The following is a 17,903-nucleotide window of genomic DNA, read 5'->3' as shown; positions in this document are numbered from 1 at the left end:
GGCTGCAGCATTTTAACTGTTTCTGGGATTGGCTGACACTGAGTATAGAGCTGTCACTGATACTGCCCTCTGTGCACTAGGACCCGCTTTCTCCATGCCATCTCTAAGGCCCTGTGATGTACTGGCCTCTTGGCCATCTTGGATGTGAAACTGTGACCTGTTTGATGGACTTCATTGAAGTCTGTCACTTTTCTGGAGGTCTGGAGTTATTCTAAGAAGCCACCTTGCAGCTTTGGTGGTCTGCCGCTTCAGTTATTGGACAGTTCAGTAAGCACAACCCCGTACTGCTTCTTGGGTCTCATCACCTGCGGCTGGGGTTGTTACTTTTTTCTTATAGAGGCTCTGGTAAGTGCAACAACAGTCTGCTTTATCATCAATTATTGTGTCAGCTAGCACTTTTGTGTATTTTTTTCACTTATCTGAGTATGGTAGTTTTCAGCGCTTCTCTTCTGTATCTGTGTCCGCCTTTAGTGTTATCACTCTGAATGATGTATAGCTTTTTGTTGCATAGTAGCGCTGTACCTCTCTTTATGGCTGTGCAATCATGTTCTTGGACAATGATGTGTAGACTTCTCAGTGAAGCTTTTGTTATCTTCAAGTGCTTCACACCGGCCGCAGTTGCACTTTGCTGTTGACCCACACTTTGACGGAGGCACACGTGGCACACACAAGCAGTTTGCTTGGACTGCGGCAAACTGGGAGAGCCCTGTTGAACTTCGGGTTACTTAGCCCCTACTTCATCGCCAGTTGTAGCATCTTCCGCAGCCTGGTTACCCACCAATGACCACACAACACATGGAGCTGGGTACTACACGTCTTTATTCATCTGCGTGGCACCGCAAACTCAATATTCATTCACGTCACCATGCTCTGACACTTAAGTCACAGGTCTAGGGAGTCCATCACTGCACTGGTTATTCTTTGTATTAGGAATTTATAAGTAAGTTAAATATGCCAATTAGGAATACATCCACATTTTAAAATGTTTAGGGGTTAAAGCACATGCACTGGGGCGTGGTAAGCTGAGCCCAAATTCCCTGACCAATCAGAAGGAACAAAACAGGAACGTGGAAGTCAATCAATGTTAAATAATGACAAGTAACTCCTCAACACCTTTAAAGTAAAGTGTCATTCAAAATTGTGGGCCTGGTGTTTGATGTGTACCCTTCCCTCAATATCATTCCTCCCAACAGAGTATATTACAGTGCTCCTTCTGTCACCTGTGAATAGGAACTAATGAGTACCCTACAGTATTGCTACATATGTAATATTTTATATTCTATACAATGTCCGTAGTACTGATCAATATTTGCAACAAAATGCTGAAATTTAAACCATGTACATTCCAAACGCTAATTGAGCAATTCTAGAATGCTGCCGTCTTCCATTATCATTTTTCAAACTGTACAACTCAGTTTCCAAAAATTGGTGATTTCTCATGCTGAATGCAATTAGCAAATCTAAATATACCAAATTCCTGTAACCTATATCAGGGGTGGGGTATCGCCCAAGCTCATACCTACAGTTTGAGAGTCATTTAATGCGTGTTATTTTTCAAAATAATTGTTCAAATTTAGAGTACTAGCCACCGTGCACAATTAACCAAAGGTATGACATTAAACACAAAATATTGTCACTCATAAAAAAACTCTCAAATGAAAGACTAAAAACAACATCATTCAAGCATTAGCAAAGCCAATAGGTCAGGCAATGTCCACCTGCGTTTTGGCAATTCATATTTTGTCACTCTAAAGCAAAGTCCAAATGTTGTTGTTCCCAAGACACCCCCCGCTACCCCATAACTCATGTCTTTGCAGAATTCTTTGGCTGGTTCACTGTTGCCTTAGATCTTGTGGGCTTGAAGCAGCTTCTGTTTCATGACCCTTGCTTATGTATCCTGGGGAGGGTAGGAGAATGCAGTAGGGATGCCCCTTTTTGAGTGCTCGTGAATAACATTACAACTGTATTACTCATTTCTTTATTTCATTTTTGTTCCAGTTGTCAAACCTTGGACTTTCTGGACAGGGGGGGTTGATGCCACAGAGAAGGTTGTGTTGGTTCTGTTGTAGTAAAATCAATTAATATCCACCGTCAGTCATTATCATTAAGTAGGACCAGTGGTTTACCACAATTCTAGTTGAGTTAAATCTGTGCCCTCCCCTCTGTAGGTCAGTTGTACAAAGTGATGAATTAAAGAGCAGTAATATCCAAAAGGAGCATTTTACTGTAATATGCAGGATATTTTTGAAAGTCTGATGAGGGAGGAGCAGTGCACGCCATGTGGCTGCAGGAGTGAGAAGTTGTGAAAGGTCCACGACTGACATCATGCCCATGTGCCTCACACATGTTTAGGCGTGTAAAGGGAGATTCAGACTTGACGCCAATGTAACTCTTGCATTTTTGTTTTGCAGCCAACAAGTAGCAATTATTACTAAATTAAGTGTAGCAGACCTACCTGAAAGCGTGTCGTAAAAGGTATAGCAGTAATGATTAGGAATGCTGCTACAGCCTAAATCAGTGGTCTCCAACCTTTTGACTTCTGTGGACCCCCACTTTATCATTACTGGAACCCAGGAACCCCCACTGAATCGTTATTGGAATCCGGGGACCCCATCCCCCCATGAGTCATTACTGAAAACTAGGGGCTTAATCTGTTAGCATCATTTAATTTTTGAAGCAGTTGCGGACCCCCTGATAATGCTTTGTGGACCCCCAGGGGCCACACAAGAAAGCACAAACATCCTCATTCAATACTTCACACTTCTCTTGAGTTTACCAAGTGCCACAACTGTCTCTCCTCCACCCCTCCATCAAAATATCATAATTTGACACTCACACACACTTTTCAAATGATAAATAGGTCAGACCAAGCGATTTGGGGAACTTTCAGATGTGGCATTTTGACGAAATTATTGTTTGAATATTCTGGTTGTAAGTGCAATATCTTTTTCAAGCTTATTCTAAGTTCTAAATAACTTTCTTTTTAAATCGAGCATTGTTATTTTCGACACTTAACAGCTGTTGTGTCTGAAGTTTCATCAACTGAGGTTTTATCATGGACGTTTGGCTTCGTTCAAAATAGATCCATTGGGCTGATTCATGCAAGCTTCTCTGGAATACTAGGGACTATGTAATTCAGCTCAAATAAGATTCATTGTATGTGACTATATTGTCTGAGCACATCAGAATTGTTTCATAGATCCAGCCCGCCTGGACCTGTATTGGTATCCTGTTTTAGGATGATGGTATCCCATTGTTGCTGTGAAACGATTTCTAGGCAGAAAATCTTGATTTAAACAATGGATCAAACGTGATAAGCTGACACCTTAAGCTTTTCAGTAGTTAATGTACACAATGTACATCACCATGTTTCACAACCTCTTTTTCTTCCAAAATTGTCTGTTAACATCCACCATGTAAATTTTGTAAATGAAAAGCTTCTGCAAATCAATCAAGTGTCTGTTTTTTTTGTTTTTTTGTTTAACAGTTGATACTCCGGACCCCTATGTGGAACTATTTGTCTCTACTGCTCCGGACAGCAGGAAGCGAACAAAACATTTCAATAACAATATAAACCCCGTCTGGAATGAAACCTTTGAATTTATTTTGGATCCGAACCAGGAGAATGTTTTGGAGGTAAAGCGTATAGATGTGCATTGTATGATGTTTTTCACAGGAACATGGAGCAACTCTAAATCATGTATTCTTGCGGAAGTCAGCATGATGCAGGTTTGGGAATACCGCAGTTAGACACTTGTTTAGTTTTTTGCATTTTTAAAGGTAGCATCCTAGCTAGGGAACTGAAAAGCTGAAGTGGTTCTGTGCATTAAGGAGGTCAAAAGTTGCATTACCAGGGAAGTCAACCAAAGAAAGCACTGGAGGTCAGTGACCAGTTCTAAAGATATGGAAGAGGAAAAGGAGCAAAGGCTACAGTGGAGGCCAAATAGGAGGGTAGCAATGTAGAGGCGATGCATTCCATGTTTTAGTCATTTGCTAGTTCAGACATCCTAGGTCACCTTGGCTGGCCTCACAATGGAAACTGACAACAGTTTAGCAAGCATATAGACTGTATACTTGTTGCAGCAAAGACAATGAGTTGTCCGGTTGTAGGCCACAGTTTTCTGCAAGCCCAAATGTCAGAAAAATAACAATGATGAGAATTTACCAGGATAGTTTTCACGAATCTTCAAGTCTTGTGATAGTATTTGAGTCAAGGGTACAGACGATATATGCCTGCTCTGAAGTGGTTCAAAAAGTGGTGTGCCCTGGTATTTGCAGTGCTTGTGCTATACTAAAGTTTAAAATTGTTCATAAAGCCGCCTTAGTCTGACTTGCATTTCTTCAGTTGTATAGGTTTTTTTTTTTTATTTTATTTTTTACAAACCTCATCACTTTGCTTTGCCTTCAAAGAAGTACTTATACCATCTATCACGCCACAAGATAGTCTTTCAGTCTGAGGTACCACAGTATTCCACGATGGCTCCATTTTCTACTCTTATCAACAGAGCACCACAAGACTGTGAAATTTTATAATCACACAATCTGGTCTTCGGTCTATTGATGTTTGTAGTACTGAAGGTTTTTCCAATAAAAAAAGTTCAAAAAGTATGTATATTCTTTACCATGCAGGTCAATTGTGTATTCAGTCTTGCTTTACCAAATACAAAACTTCATATGCTATAGAGTTCCATCCCCAGTCAGCCAATTCATTTCGTCCCCAGACATTTGAGTTTTTCAAAGCTGGAATAAAATAATGTATATTGTGTGTGTGTGTTTGTGTGTGTATATAGATATACACATATGTGTAATATACCTTAATTTTAATGTTTTTATTCACAGCATCGGTTTAATTGATCATGTTACAATTGAAAAACAAGGTTTTTACAAAAGTACAGCACTTAATTTTCTTCTCCAGTGCTTGTTTCATACTGTGCTTTCTAAATCTTATATTACTCTTTTGGGGGAAATATGTTGTGCCACTTCAACAATCGAAAACAAGTCTTACCTCGTTGAGAAAGTTTTTAAATGTGTGCAATATTATTTATACATTTAATTGGACATTGCATTTGTTTTCCTCACAGTTTGCTACTGTTTTTTCAGAGTGATGTTGTAACATACCATTTGTAAACTTCTTGACTTAATTCACTAGCATGTCACCATTCTGCTAATATAAGTTATATATTTATATCTTATTGTGAAGAGCATACGAGACCAATGAAACTTCAATCAGAATGTACTTGTATTCCAGTAACTAGTGGTTATACTTATGTGGTTTATGCCACGTTGCTTACCAGTATCACCAATTAAGTGCAATAGGCTATGCAGTGCCTTATGGAGATCAGTGTATCGCTATTCGTCCCTGTAAGCATCGGACAATATACAAATCACTATGAAATGTTGGCGAAACCCAGCTAAATGTCAAAATGATCATCTCCCTGACAAAAATCCAACATTGAAGATTCCATACTTGTATTCTAGTGACTTTGGGAAAATAAACATCTTTACTCCTGTAAAATTGATACTGAATATTGTTCCTTGAGAGATATTTAATGACTGTTCTAGTTTTTTCAATAGAAATCGATTTTTCTAAGGATCTAAAGTCAAGAGATTGAGTCTTGGGTAAAATTAAATCACATTCATAGTCACCCTGTAACCCAGCATTTGATAGACTTCTAGCGGCTGATTCCTAATCTTAGAATATTCCTGAGGTGTCAGTCTGGAAGCCCCCCACACCCGCCCCACTATAAAGTTATACTGGCAATCTGGCATCAGTCAGCAAACACTGTATCCTCCTTCTGTTGGGAAAGGTTTGTGGCATTTGTAGCATGTTTGGCCTCTTTCTGCACCTTTATTCGAGGAATTGTTTGTTTTATCTTTAGCCTGGCAAGGCTTTGCTTTGTGCACAGTTAAAGGACATTTTTATTTGGCCATTTCATCTTGCTTACTGTTGCTGTATCAGCCCTCCCTTTTCAAGTCACCTGTTGTGACCTGTTGTGACTCGTTTTCTAAAAGGACTTCAACACTTGTTTCCACCTAAACCCTTCATTATGCCCCAATGGGACCTTAACTTAGTTTTAACTTTACTGATGTGTTTGCCCTTTGAGCCTATGCAAAGCTGCCCTCTGTGTCTCTTAACAATCAAAACAGTTCTTGGTCGTCGTTTCTTTGGCAGTAAGGGTAGGCAAAATACAGGAGCTCTCTGTACACCCTCCATACACCAGCTTCTTCTCAGACAAACTGGTTCTCCACACTCACTTCTCTTTTCTGCCAAAAAGGGTGACTGGTTTCCACGTTAGACAAAGCATCACTCTGTCAACCTTCTTCGCTCCACCTCACTCCTCTAGCAGGAAGAGAGACTCCATCGCCTGAACCCAAAAAGAGCACTGTCGATCTATTACAACCGCAGCAGAGAACACTGGGTGCATGATCAACTCTTCATGGATTGTGTTCTGCATTAAGATCTGCTACACACTGGCCTTAGAAGCAACCCCCCCAAGGACTGCCTGACCCATTCCACTAGAGCCAAGGCTGGGACCACTGCGTTAGCTTGCAGAATCCCTGTCTGGACATCGGTCAGGCTATGTGTACTTCTGTGCACATGCTTACAAAACACTAGTGCCTTGACAGTCAGGTCCGTCATGATGGGCATTTTGCCTGTTTTGTTCTCCAGAACGTTTTTGGCCTGAACCAGTTTGCAGACCCACTTCCGGGAAGGTATTGCTTTTTAATTTTAAGGTAAGGAATCTGCGGCTGGAGGTCTCTATGATGAACAAGTTACTTACCTTTGGTAATGCATTATTTGGTGGAAAGACTATCCAGCTGCAGATTCCTTACGACTCCCGACCTCCCCACTTCTGCAAACTGTTATCTTTTGACTAGAAGGCTTTTTAGGTCCTAAGTATCTGCACACTGGTCCATCAGTCCTCTGACTTTTCTCTGTGTTTCTGGCCAGAAAAGTCACAAAAAGAATATATAAACACTGTGCATGTCACTTCTGGCGCATATGCCAGTGATGTGTAGCAAGTTAACGCCACCTACCGACACGGAGAGGTACTGCGCAGGACTTTCCAGATCCAGTAGAGATGACGCCACCTACCAACACGCAGAGGTACTGCTCAGGACGTTCAAGATCCAGTCTGACACATGGAGGCTATTCTAAAGTAAGGAATCTGTGGCTAGAAAGTCTCTATCAGATCAGACGTTACCATATTTAAGTAACTTGTTCATCTCGATCTTGAGACAGGCGAGTGAGGAATAGCATGTCCATAATATTTAGAGCAAGCTTCACCAATGAGTAGCTCGTGAGCTACTGGCAGCTCTCCAGCTGCCTGTAAGAAGCTCTCCTGGATGCAGCCCAGCCTGCTGAATTAGTCGCTTTGGCTTGTTTGAATTAATATATGTATACCGAAATTGAAAAGCATGTATTTAAGATAAAAATGTTTGGGGAAAAAAAAGATTTATTTTATTTAAAAAAATACTTAAAACTGTTATTTGAGATAATAATCATGAAGTTTAGGGAGACTTCCTAATGATATTTTTAGCTTGATACCAGGGGCATTACAGCAATGGCTGTTATTTATTACCCATGTAGAGGTATTCCAAATTGGCAAACCATTTTTACATTACTGGTGGCAGCCTTGTCTGAAGCAGTACGGTAATCACTGCTGTTAATTTAGCATGGGGTGACCACAAATGTAATCTTGTCTGATATGCTCACTGGTATAACAGTAGCTCGGGGTGATATTCATTCAGTATGAGTAGCTCTTTCTACAGAAAAGGTTGGAGACCGCTGATTTAGAGAATATCTAGTGTTTCTGGATAAGCTCTACAGGTTGCATAAGTGATGTTGGCAATATGATTTTTCAAAGTATATACATTTTCTAAGTTTATATGCAGGTACTTAATCATATTTTTCTCCCTTTTTGTAATATTTTCTTATCAATATATAGTTACTTTCTAACTTTGTCTTTCATGAGTAACTGCTCTAGTTTCCCCCTTCCTTGGTTTTCCATATGTTCTTTGAGTACAGTTCAGCTTATGGTCTAGGATGCTTGTTTCCAGTCCAGGGAGGACCAGGCTTGGCCCTTCGGGCTGGACTGTTCCCATGGGGAACAGGGTCAAGACTGATTTGCATATGGCTGGGCCCAAACTGGAATGGCATGGGTAGCAAAAACAATTGATGGGTCTAGGCCTAGATCTCTGTACTTGGGGTGAATGTTTGACATTGTTCAGCCTTCCGTTCATCACTAGTTCTTTTGCATACTACCACTCTGCAACAAAGGATTTCTACACTAAGAAAGGCATGCAAGTTGAAATGGATTATAAAGGCCTCCTTGACCCTCACAACCATTCAACATTTTGGCAATATATCCACAAATTAGAAAGTAAACCCTTTATAAGGGGAAATAAGGTTGCCTTTGAACTGTGGGTTAAACATGCTGAGACTTTAAATATGGAATAAAAATCATCCCTTTGAACCAGTCCGGCAAACTTAGTCAGCGTCCTATCGTTCAACTGTAAATCCCTAGCAGTTTTTAAATGGGGCAAAAGAAATGACAAATATTAAGGTTACCCAAAACATTGTTCATGAACAACAATCATGCTAACCAATGGAACTGTTTTATTTATTTTTTTTAATCAAAGGGAATGGGGAGCTGGGCCTGAACAGATTGCATGGGTCGGTGTTCAAGGCTGATCCCTAGTTGTGGGTGAAAATCGTCAGTCCCTTTTACAACCACTGCCTCCAGTCTGCTTAAATTGCACATTCATAGAGAGGTGCTGATTCACAACGACCCATCAAAGTATTGATTAATTGCCTTACTAGATGTAACCGCAAAATCAAATGAAAAAATGTTACTGTCGGAACTAGAGGCATAAGCTGCCGTGGAAAATATAATTCTCTATCACCAAACTGGCTTTTGGTCAAATTCTTCGAACATAGATCTCTCCATTCTAGTTGATTAATCAAACAACAAAATCTTTTTGCCCACTGCTTTTCACCTTTTGCATTGATTACTTCACTGCATTTGAAATTAACACACCGTGGCATCTCTTTTCCCTTATTGAATGTAATCATATCTCTTTATTCAAACAAATGCCTGTTTAGTCTCGAAAGTGGAAACCGGGTCACATCAGAAATACCGACAAATCGAGGGCTGAAATAAGGGTGCAGGTTAGCAACAAGTTTATTCAATTTATATACAACAGAGTTGAGGCAAGTCAACTCAAAAGCTAAAACAATATCGCCAAGGATTGGGTCTTTTCAACTGCCCGTTCTTCAATATGTAGATGATCTTATCATTCTAGACCATATGAGAAACGGGATGCAGAGTGCATTGGATCAGCTACATTTATATACTATTGATAACAAGATAACAGCTAACACTATGAGAACAGTGATGGTATTCAGCAATCACAGCACAAGTCGAATCAGCAATGGAGGTTAGGAACAGTGAAGATTGATAATTCACTTAACTACAATTACCGAGGAGATTGGTTCTCTGAAAACCCAAAGTATGGCATACATCTGTGGCATCTGAAAAAAAAAAAGTGACTGTACTTATATTTTCTCTGCAAATTAAACAATCATCTGGATAGTCCATCGGCTGAGGCAGTAATTCGAGTTGTGCATGCTAATTTATTGCCTATTGTTTCCTTTGGTCACAAACTCTTCCAGGGAAACCATCAACTGCACTAGACAAGATACAATGCAATGTCTACACGCTGTTAATCAATTTACCAAAATACACAAAGCAGATACTGCTACGGCCGGAGTTCAGCCTCACCAGGCAAGAGTTGCCATGCAGGGCATTGCACATCAAATATTACCACTCACTATTCACAGCTGTCTCTGAAACTCTGAAGAAAGCTCTTCTTGAGATTGATAAGACTACAAATAACCTTTGCGGGTTATCATTAAGAGCTGCAGGCTAAGCCATAAAGATGAGCCTAAACTCAGTCTCTGCACTTACACCTACATCTATAAGGTTTGCTCTGAAAACAAAAGTAATGGCCATTTCCTGTAACGCTGACATAGAAAAAATTGGAAATGTTCCCTAATCACTAAACTTTATGAAGATGCAAAGACTCTGCATTGTTTTAAAGTGCCTTTTAAATAGAACGATTCAAACGTTACATTTGATGCCTCAAGCTAATGATCCTCCCGATCCTAGAAAATCAAACAAACTGGGCAAAACAATCGAACTGTCAACAATGTAGATTTTGTGACTTCCAACAATAATCGGTAGTTCATCTATTGTGCTGATGCCCTGTATTTTTAAAAGTATGACGTGTTGAGACCAATGTTTTTACACCATGGTATCCACAACTGTAAGGGTGCCTGAGCATACTGTCTAAGCAATAACAGATTTGGGGACCTTACCCGGTTTGCGAAATTCACAAACATTCTTTACGCCACCATGAACTGCCTTAATACCCCCTGCACAATAGGTGGTTAACTTTGCCTATGCTGGGTCGCTAAGGGTCGTGTCCACCGAGCAAAAAACCTGCTTGCTTGCTCTTTGTAGATTTATTTATTTTATGATTTTATATTTTTATAATCTTACATTTTAAATGATATTATTGTACCAATTTCAATTAATTGTCACAATAAAGGTTTTACCAATCAGGGTAAGAAAAACTCCGCTATAACCAAGATTCGTATAGGAATTTTCTTGTGATTCATATGTTTGAAAAGGAGACTTCTCAAGTGGGAGAAAATAAAAGAATTTGGAGACCGCTTTACTCTTACTTCTAGGCCACTCTCGCCTCAACTCTTTCCCGGCCTTGGGCTTTGCCTTTGCTGTAACAGGGATCATCTGTGTAGCACTACCCGGCTCTAATTGGTGGATGGGACAATCAGAAGCTTGGTGAAATAAGTCAGATATTCATCTTTAAAATGGCTAAAAGTGGTCCGCAAGGAGTACAGCTTTCAATGGGGTTCTGTTCAAATTCTTCCTCTGCAAGACCCCTGTTAACCTATTTTTATTTGTACTATACCACCCCTATTTGCAAAAAAATAAGGTAATTTGGCAGCAAAGGCACTTTTTTAAAGTGCCAGAATAAATAGAAATACTGATTGGAAAGTAATGCATTTGATTTCCACAGGTTAGACAGCATCATTTATTTTGTTTATTTACAAATTAAATAGCACAGATTCCAGCATGGCACTAAGATCTAGCAAAAGAATATGCAATTGACGTATCAGTGTATCAATAGAATACATCTTAAAGCCAAGTGATTCTCCTGTTTGCTAAGCTCCAAGAGGGAGGTTATTCAACTGCTTTGGAGTAAGGTATTCAAAGGAACGGTCTTCAACATAGACCCTTGTTACAGTGGCACATAGTACAGTAGCTTATTTTCCAACTGCAAGTGTCATGTGTAGTTGCATTGTTGGTCGATGTTCTAACCTTTCATACCAGTAATAGACTGTGAGTCCGGCAGAAGGATTTGAACTGTGCTCTTTCTTCCCCACAAACCAGTGAATGTCTAGCAGCATGGCAGAATTATAATCATTCATGTAAATTACATACATTTGGCACCACTAAATTCGGAATGTGCTACAGCTACATTAGAGATGAAAAGGCTTGCCTGCGTAAAAGCAATTACATTATTTCAGTTTAAAGAATAAGGAGGCTGCCTGTTCGACCTGGCCCTTTTTGCTGGGTCATCCCCAAACCTGTTGCCTCCTTCCTCCTATTTTTTTCTGACCAGTTTTTGTTGGCTTTAGAACTCGGAGCACTTTACCAGTGCTAAAGTGCATATTCTCTCTGTGTAAATTGTATTGGTGATTGGTTTATCCATGATTGGCATATTTGATTTACTAGAAAGTCCCTAGTAAAGTGCCCAGGGCCTGTAAATCAAATGCTACTAGTGGGCCTGCTTCACTGTTTGTGCCACCCACATGAGTAGTCCTGTAAACATGGTCCAGACCTGCCACTGCAGTGTTTGCGTGCAGTTTTAAAATACCAATTTGGCCTGGCATGTATGCCTACTTGGCAGGCCCTAACTGTCCCTCTTACTACATGTAGGGCACCCCTGAGGTAGGCTCTACATAGCCCCATGAGCAGGGTGCAGTGTATGTTAAAGCTGGGACATGGACTGATGTGGTTTACATGTCCTAGGTGTGAAATACTGCCAGATTCGTTTTTCACTGTTGTAAGGCCCATCCCTCTCATAGGTCAACATGCGGGCCACCTTTAAATAACAGTTCAGTGCAGTTTCCCTTTGGGAGCAGATGTGGAGTTTGGGGTCTGAACTCACAATTTAAAAACCCATCTTTTGGTAAAGGTTTTTTTTTTTTTTTTTTTTTTTTAAATTGTCATTTTGAAAATGCAACTTTTAAAAAGTAGGCATTTTCTTGCTTAAGCCATTCTGTGTCTCTGCCTGCTTGTGTATTCCCTGTCTGGGTCAGACTGACAGTTGGGCTGTTTGTGAATCTCAACTAGATAAAGTCACAAAGGGAGCGGGGGTGAAGCCTGCATATCCTAATTGGGCCATTTGGGCTAGAGTGGAAGGAGGAGTGGCCCCTTACACCTGAATGAGCTGTGCTTGCCCTCACACAAAGAGGTCTCCAACCCCCAGGTGTAAGGTAAGTCTGTAGCCAGGCCTGGGCAAGGCTGTATCTTGACTTTCCTTTGAAGTTTGCCTACGTCAAAGGAAGAGAGGGGTATAAGTAGTGGACCCAAAACCCCAGATTTTCACCACAGCTGGGAAATCGACGCATCACCTGCAGCATGGCTGGAGACACCTGCTGCAGCTGCTGGAAATGACTCAAAACCCCTGCAGTGTAGTTTTCCATCACCGTGCGGTTAATTTCTCACACATCATCGCTAGTCATCAAAGTCATTGTGAACCTGCGCGGATCCGAGGTGCCCCATTCGGAAATCAATGCATCGCTCTCTTGCGGGGGAGAAAATCGATGCATCACCTACCCGACCGGAGAAGAAATGACACATGGCCTCACTTGTGAGTAAGGAGTCAACTCATCTCTGACTTTTCTAAGCACGCTTGCCCGTGCACCTTTACTTGTGACGCAAACCAGGTACTTGGTGTGTAAATAACATTTCCATTGTTTTCTATGGAGTAAGATTCTATTATTTTGAACATTCATAACCTTACTTGTGAATGTTGGATTTTTGTTGATTTGGTCTTGTTTGATTTAGATGAATATTGTCTATTGTTCTAAACTGGTTGTAGTGTTTTCACTGTATTGCTGTGTTTGTTGGTACAAATACTTTACACATTGCCTTTGAGATAAGCCTGACTGCTTGTGCGATGCTACAAAAGGGGTGAACAGGGGTTATCTAAGTGTGTATTGCCATTGCCCTGACTAGAGTGAGAGTCCCTGCCTGGACAGATTGCAAACTGACCCTCAACCTGACACCCCATTTCTAGCACTGCCACCACTGAGTGTGTATCTTCGGAAAGTTAACGGAGAATTTTATTTACAGCATTCTCAAGATGGGAAAACAAAAGGATCCCATAGAATTGACTAGCAGCATCAATGAGGTTTACAAGAAATGTAACTTTTAATGCAGTTTCCCAGGCTGAACCCATATCCTGAGGCCAAAAGAGAGACTGTCCCAGAAAGCGTGATTGGTTGTTCAACAGAAGCTGGCTGGCATTTCCAGCATTCAGCTCTAAGAAACTGATGCTCATCCAAAGCTGTGCTGCATTGGGCAATACCTTTTCTTTCATTGCAGACCTATTGCCCTGAATATCCATCTTGATTGACTGTCTTGTCAGCATGTATCTAAAGGTTCTAACCAGCACAACCTAAATGTTTAAAAAGTATTAGTGATAACACTTATAACGGAAGTGCACCACACCAAAATAATGACTTGAAGGATCTGAAGATAAGGACTGAAAAGAGCTGGCAATGTTCAGGCTCAAAAGACTTCAAGAAGGCCAATATCAAATTTCTTATCCTCAAGCTCCGCCAAATGTCATATCAGTACTCCATGGTTAATGCAATTGAAAGAAGATGGAGAGACACAGAAAATCACTACTGAGGTATCATTCTCATCCTTGTATGTCACAAAGTTCTTCCTGTGCCAGGGGAAAAGTGGTTTTAATGACTTGGCCTAGACGGAAGTCCAGTTGCAGAGGATATGGAAGTCTTGGAAGAATATTGAAAGTTGTTTGGCAACATTTTCTTCTTTTTCCTTACAAGAGCACCCCTGCTGGATTGCATAGTAAAGGTTTATAGAAAAAGATTTAGAAAGGAGTAACTCCCACCCAGAGGTTACACTTGATTCCCTGGGATAACACGGTTTAAGGATTCTGTAAACTAATCCAAAATGTAGAATAAATTAACAGGAGAACAGAAAATTACGTGTTTTTGATCCCAGTTAAACTTGATCTATCCTACTGAATATTTTCCTAACAAACCCCCTGGTGAGTTTTTTTTATTTCAGATTTGATGTGTTGATAAACATTTATATGGCTGAACAACCTCGTTCTGTTTCTTCTTTGCCATCCAAACAGCTTGTTTGATCTGTCCAAGGGTGCTAAGAACTCTAGATTTGGTCCAGATTTTTATATTGATGAATAAAGTTTCAAAGGCAGAGGTGGGCCCTGTAGGGGGAGATGTAGGTATATGTGTTTGTTGAGGGATGGGCAAGCACCATCTGGGATCAAGCAAGTAAAAGAGGGAGAGACCATTTCTTTCTGAGCACAAATTGCAATAACTCTGTCCAGAGAGGAAAACCAATGCCATTGTTACTGTTCTTCATTGAGCACTGGTGTTCATTTAGGAGGGTCAGTTAGGGGCAGACCTTTTCCTGCTAAACTTGCTGCAGTAAAGTCCCCAATTGTTTCCTACACATTAGTACTGTTATGGAGTGGAGTGTGGAATGAAGAATTTCAATGGCTTAATAAAATTAGACTAGGAGTAGGCAGTCCGAGCTGGTAATGGGAAGTATCGCTGAGAAAAGGTAGTGTAAAGATTGTCTCAGTTAACCCAAATGTAGTTGACTCCGAGTATTAATTGTTGATCTTCAGTGAAGGTGTTGAGTACTTGGCTGCTCTTTGCTGGGGTTTGTGGCCTGACCTATTCAGTTGAGACTATTTGAGCTTCAGGGTTGGGGGTCTGCCACCTAATGCCATGATGGGCCGGCCCCCAGCCCATTTTCTTTTTAAATATGACAACCTGGTGTCAGTTAGGATTCCTGATCACTACTGGGTGAGCATATTGGGGTTATCTCTCCTTTAGGGTGACAAAAATAACTGTTGTGGTCCTTCAGGGGAAGCAGCTGCACATGTCTAGGGGACAGCTCCCCTGCTTTCAACTCTCTGCTGGTTCCGTGGGTGGGTCCTTGGAAGATTCTCAGCCTGCTGCAGCAGTCTCAGAGAAGGGATTTTTATGGAGCCATATCATTGGAAATGGGGCATTTGTCCCTTATCAGTAGCTCATGTCCTGTTGTGATAGATGTCTGCGAGGCTGAGCAGCGCCACCCAAGAACAATGAAAGGGGAGAAGCAGCCAAGCAACTCCTTTTATTTTCACTTTTAATAATGATATCATTATGCTATGCACTCTGACTGTCAATCGCTAAAAAGGCCTGGAGAAATTAATCCCAAACAGCATGAGATTATGGAGGGGCAGGGGAAACAATAAAAGGCAATCCCTTATGTGACATGTCCCCTGGACTAAAGGGATTATTTTGTTTTATAACGTTTTCCTGCTAGGAATGACATTGTGTGTAGCATGCATTCATTCCCTGATCACTGTCTGTTCCCCACAAAGTCAGCAGTCACAATTCCAAGAGAGAAAGCTGACCCACAGGGATACCTTTGTGTTTGAACATCAGTTACCACCGAAGCAGGAGTTGGAAACGGATGAACAATTTAATACCAAAATTGCAGTGACAACGCATGGCTCAGCCTTTTGCAAATACAACAAGCATTGGCAAAGCCAATAGATCTCAGCAGTGGGTGGCCTATTGCTTTTGGGAGTGGGTAGGGGTGGTGAATGGGAGGGCGGGTGAGAGTGGTGAACTTTGTTAGAAACCGGCAGCCCACGTCCTTCACTGCTGCAGTGCTGAGGGTAGAGCCTGGATGGGGCAGAGCGGCAGCGAGACAGCACCTGTCATTCTGAAAATAATTTCGAAGATATTAGTTTATCACTCAGTTCGCGATTAAGTGCCACACACAAAACAATCAAATGGCTGTTTTTTTCCTCCAAAAAGACCTGATTTAGGTGTTTTGTGAAGCATCAAACGATTTTCGTTTAAGCATCTCTTGTCTAAAATTGCCTCCGCTTCAATACAGGTCAATTAAGAAAATGAATTCCCCTGTTTTTTACAAAATCCCTCAATTGACAGTTTTAATAAAACCCCAAAACACAACCTCTCCTTTACTGTACTACTGTGGCCAAACAATAATCGACTGTTAAAGTTAAAGGTTCTTTCCGACAGTATGGTGTAGTGATACACTGCCCATGAGGCGTGGAGCATGATCATAACACACCATCGTTGGTTGCGAGTTCAATGACGTCACATACATTGATGCCGCCCCTTTGACAGCGAATGCGGCGTAATCGGGCCCTTAGTCCCTGCTCGTGGGGATGAGTAAACAGAGGAAGAGGCATGCCAAATGCATGCCATGCGCAAATGGTGAAAAACAATGGGAGAGGGAACATGGAGCCAGCAATTTGCAAGCTTATGGGGAGGCTGAAGCCCACAATGTAGATACAGCACTATCTTTGTTGGGACTTTGCCAAGTAGCTAATAGGGATTCCAGGGGTCTCTTGAGACCAGCAGGCAACGCGCCAGGAGGCGTGATTGCAGAGCATTCCAGCAAGAGGGTACGGCCTATCTCCAACACGCTACGAAGCACCCTCAGCAACCCACTGCACAGGACTGTCCCAATTGCTGTCTTTGAGGAGACTTTGCCACTCAGCCCATTGGAACTCTAAAGAACTCTTTAGACAAGCAGTTGACATGCCAGGAGGCGTATTTGCAGAGTGCTTCTTCAAGGGGGCGTGGCCTATCTCCGACATGCTACAAAGCGCCCTCATTAACCCACTGGCACGTCTGCGCCTATCCAAGCCCGAAAGAGGCATTTAGGCACATCTATCTTTAGGTTTTAATTTTCATAATTATCATAAGATCGTTGCGTGGTCTAGATGGCTGCTTGCCCCTGGTCCTCGGAAAATTCGACGGTATTGTTCGCGCTCGGTACCGGTTTAGTGTTAGCACATCGACACCGAAAAAAAGAAGCACTCCGGCGGCCCTTCAGGGCTTCCACTCTTTAGCGGGGCCTGGTCGGCCCGAACGCGTCCATCTCCAAACCTCATGGACTGGACCCTCTTCCGTTTCTGCCTGAATTGCCACGCAAAGTATCCTTATACAGACCAACACCTGGTCTGTAATCTGTGTCTATCACCGAACACAGGGAGGATACTTGCGAGGCCTGTCGGGCATTTCGATCAAAGAAGACCCTACGCGATCGAAGAGCTAGAAGACTCCAGATGGAGTCGAAACCGGCCGAACAGATCGACGTCGAGGAAGAGGAGAGATTCTCCATTCAAGATTCGGACGAGTCCAAAAGTGAGCAGCTCAAGGCGCAGCAACAAACTGTGAGTAAATCAGCCCCGGCAAAGACTCACTCAAAAATTATAAAGGCCAAGGGGATGCCACTGCCAACAGGTCATGGCTTAACCCGAAAACACGGTGACCAAACATCAGCACCGAAAAAGGCCTCCCAGCAGCCGAAGACATCCGACTCCGGTCGAGATACCGGCTCCGAACCATCTCGGCACCGAGAGTTCGACACCCCCAAAGTCAAAAAGGTTTCTCTAAAAAGAGCGTACCGAAACCTTCGGTGTCGAAACATGCAGCCTCAGAGCCGAAAACAGGCTCCTATACAGAAGAGCACGGCCTTTCCAGCCAAATGCAAGGG

General features: G+C 41.8%; 1 protein-coding gene across 1 annotated transcript in view; it reads left to right on the top strand.

Moving 5' to 3' along the window:
* Positions 1 to 17,903, top strand: part of PLA2G4A (phospholipase A2 group IVA) — a 698,142-nt gene that overhangs the window by 149,759 nt on the left and 530,480 nt on the right. Inside the window, exon 4 of the mRNA XM_069231997.1 lies at positions 3,488 to 3,636. Coding sequence (XP_069088098.1) covers positions 3,488 to 3,636 — 149 coding nt within the window. The remainder of the gene's footprint in view (positions 1 to 3,487; positions 3,637 to 17,903) is intronic.

Source organism: Pleurodeles waltl, chromosome 4_2 (assembly GCF_031143425.1).
Source record: "Pleurodeles waltl isolate 20211129_DDA chromosome 4_2, aPleWal1.hap1.20221129, whole genome shotgun sequence".
NCBI classification, from domain to species: domain Eukaryota; kingdom Metazoa; phylum Chordata; class Amphibia; order Caudata; family Salamandridae; genus Pleurodeles; species Pleurodeles waltl.
The sequence above is the reverse complement of the archived record's forward strand: the minus strand, read 5'-3'. Positions and strand labels throughout refer to the sequence as shown.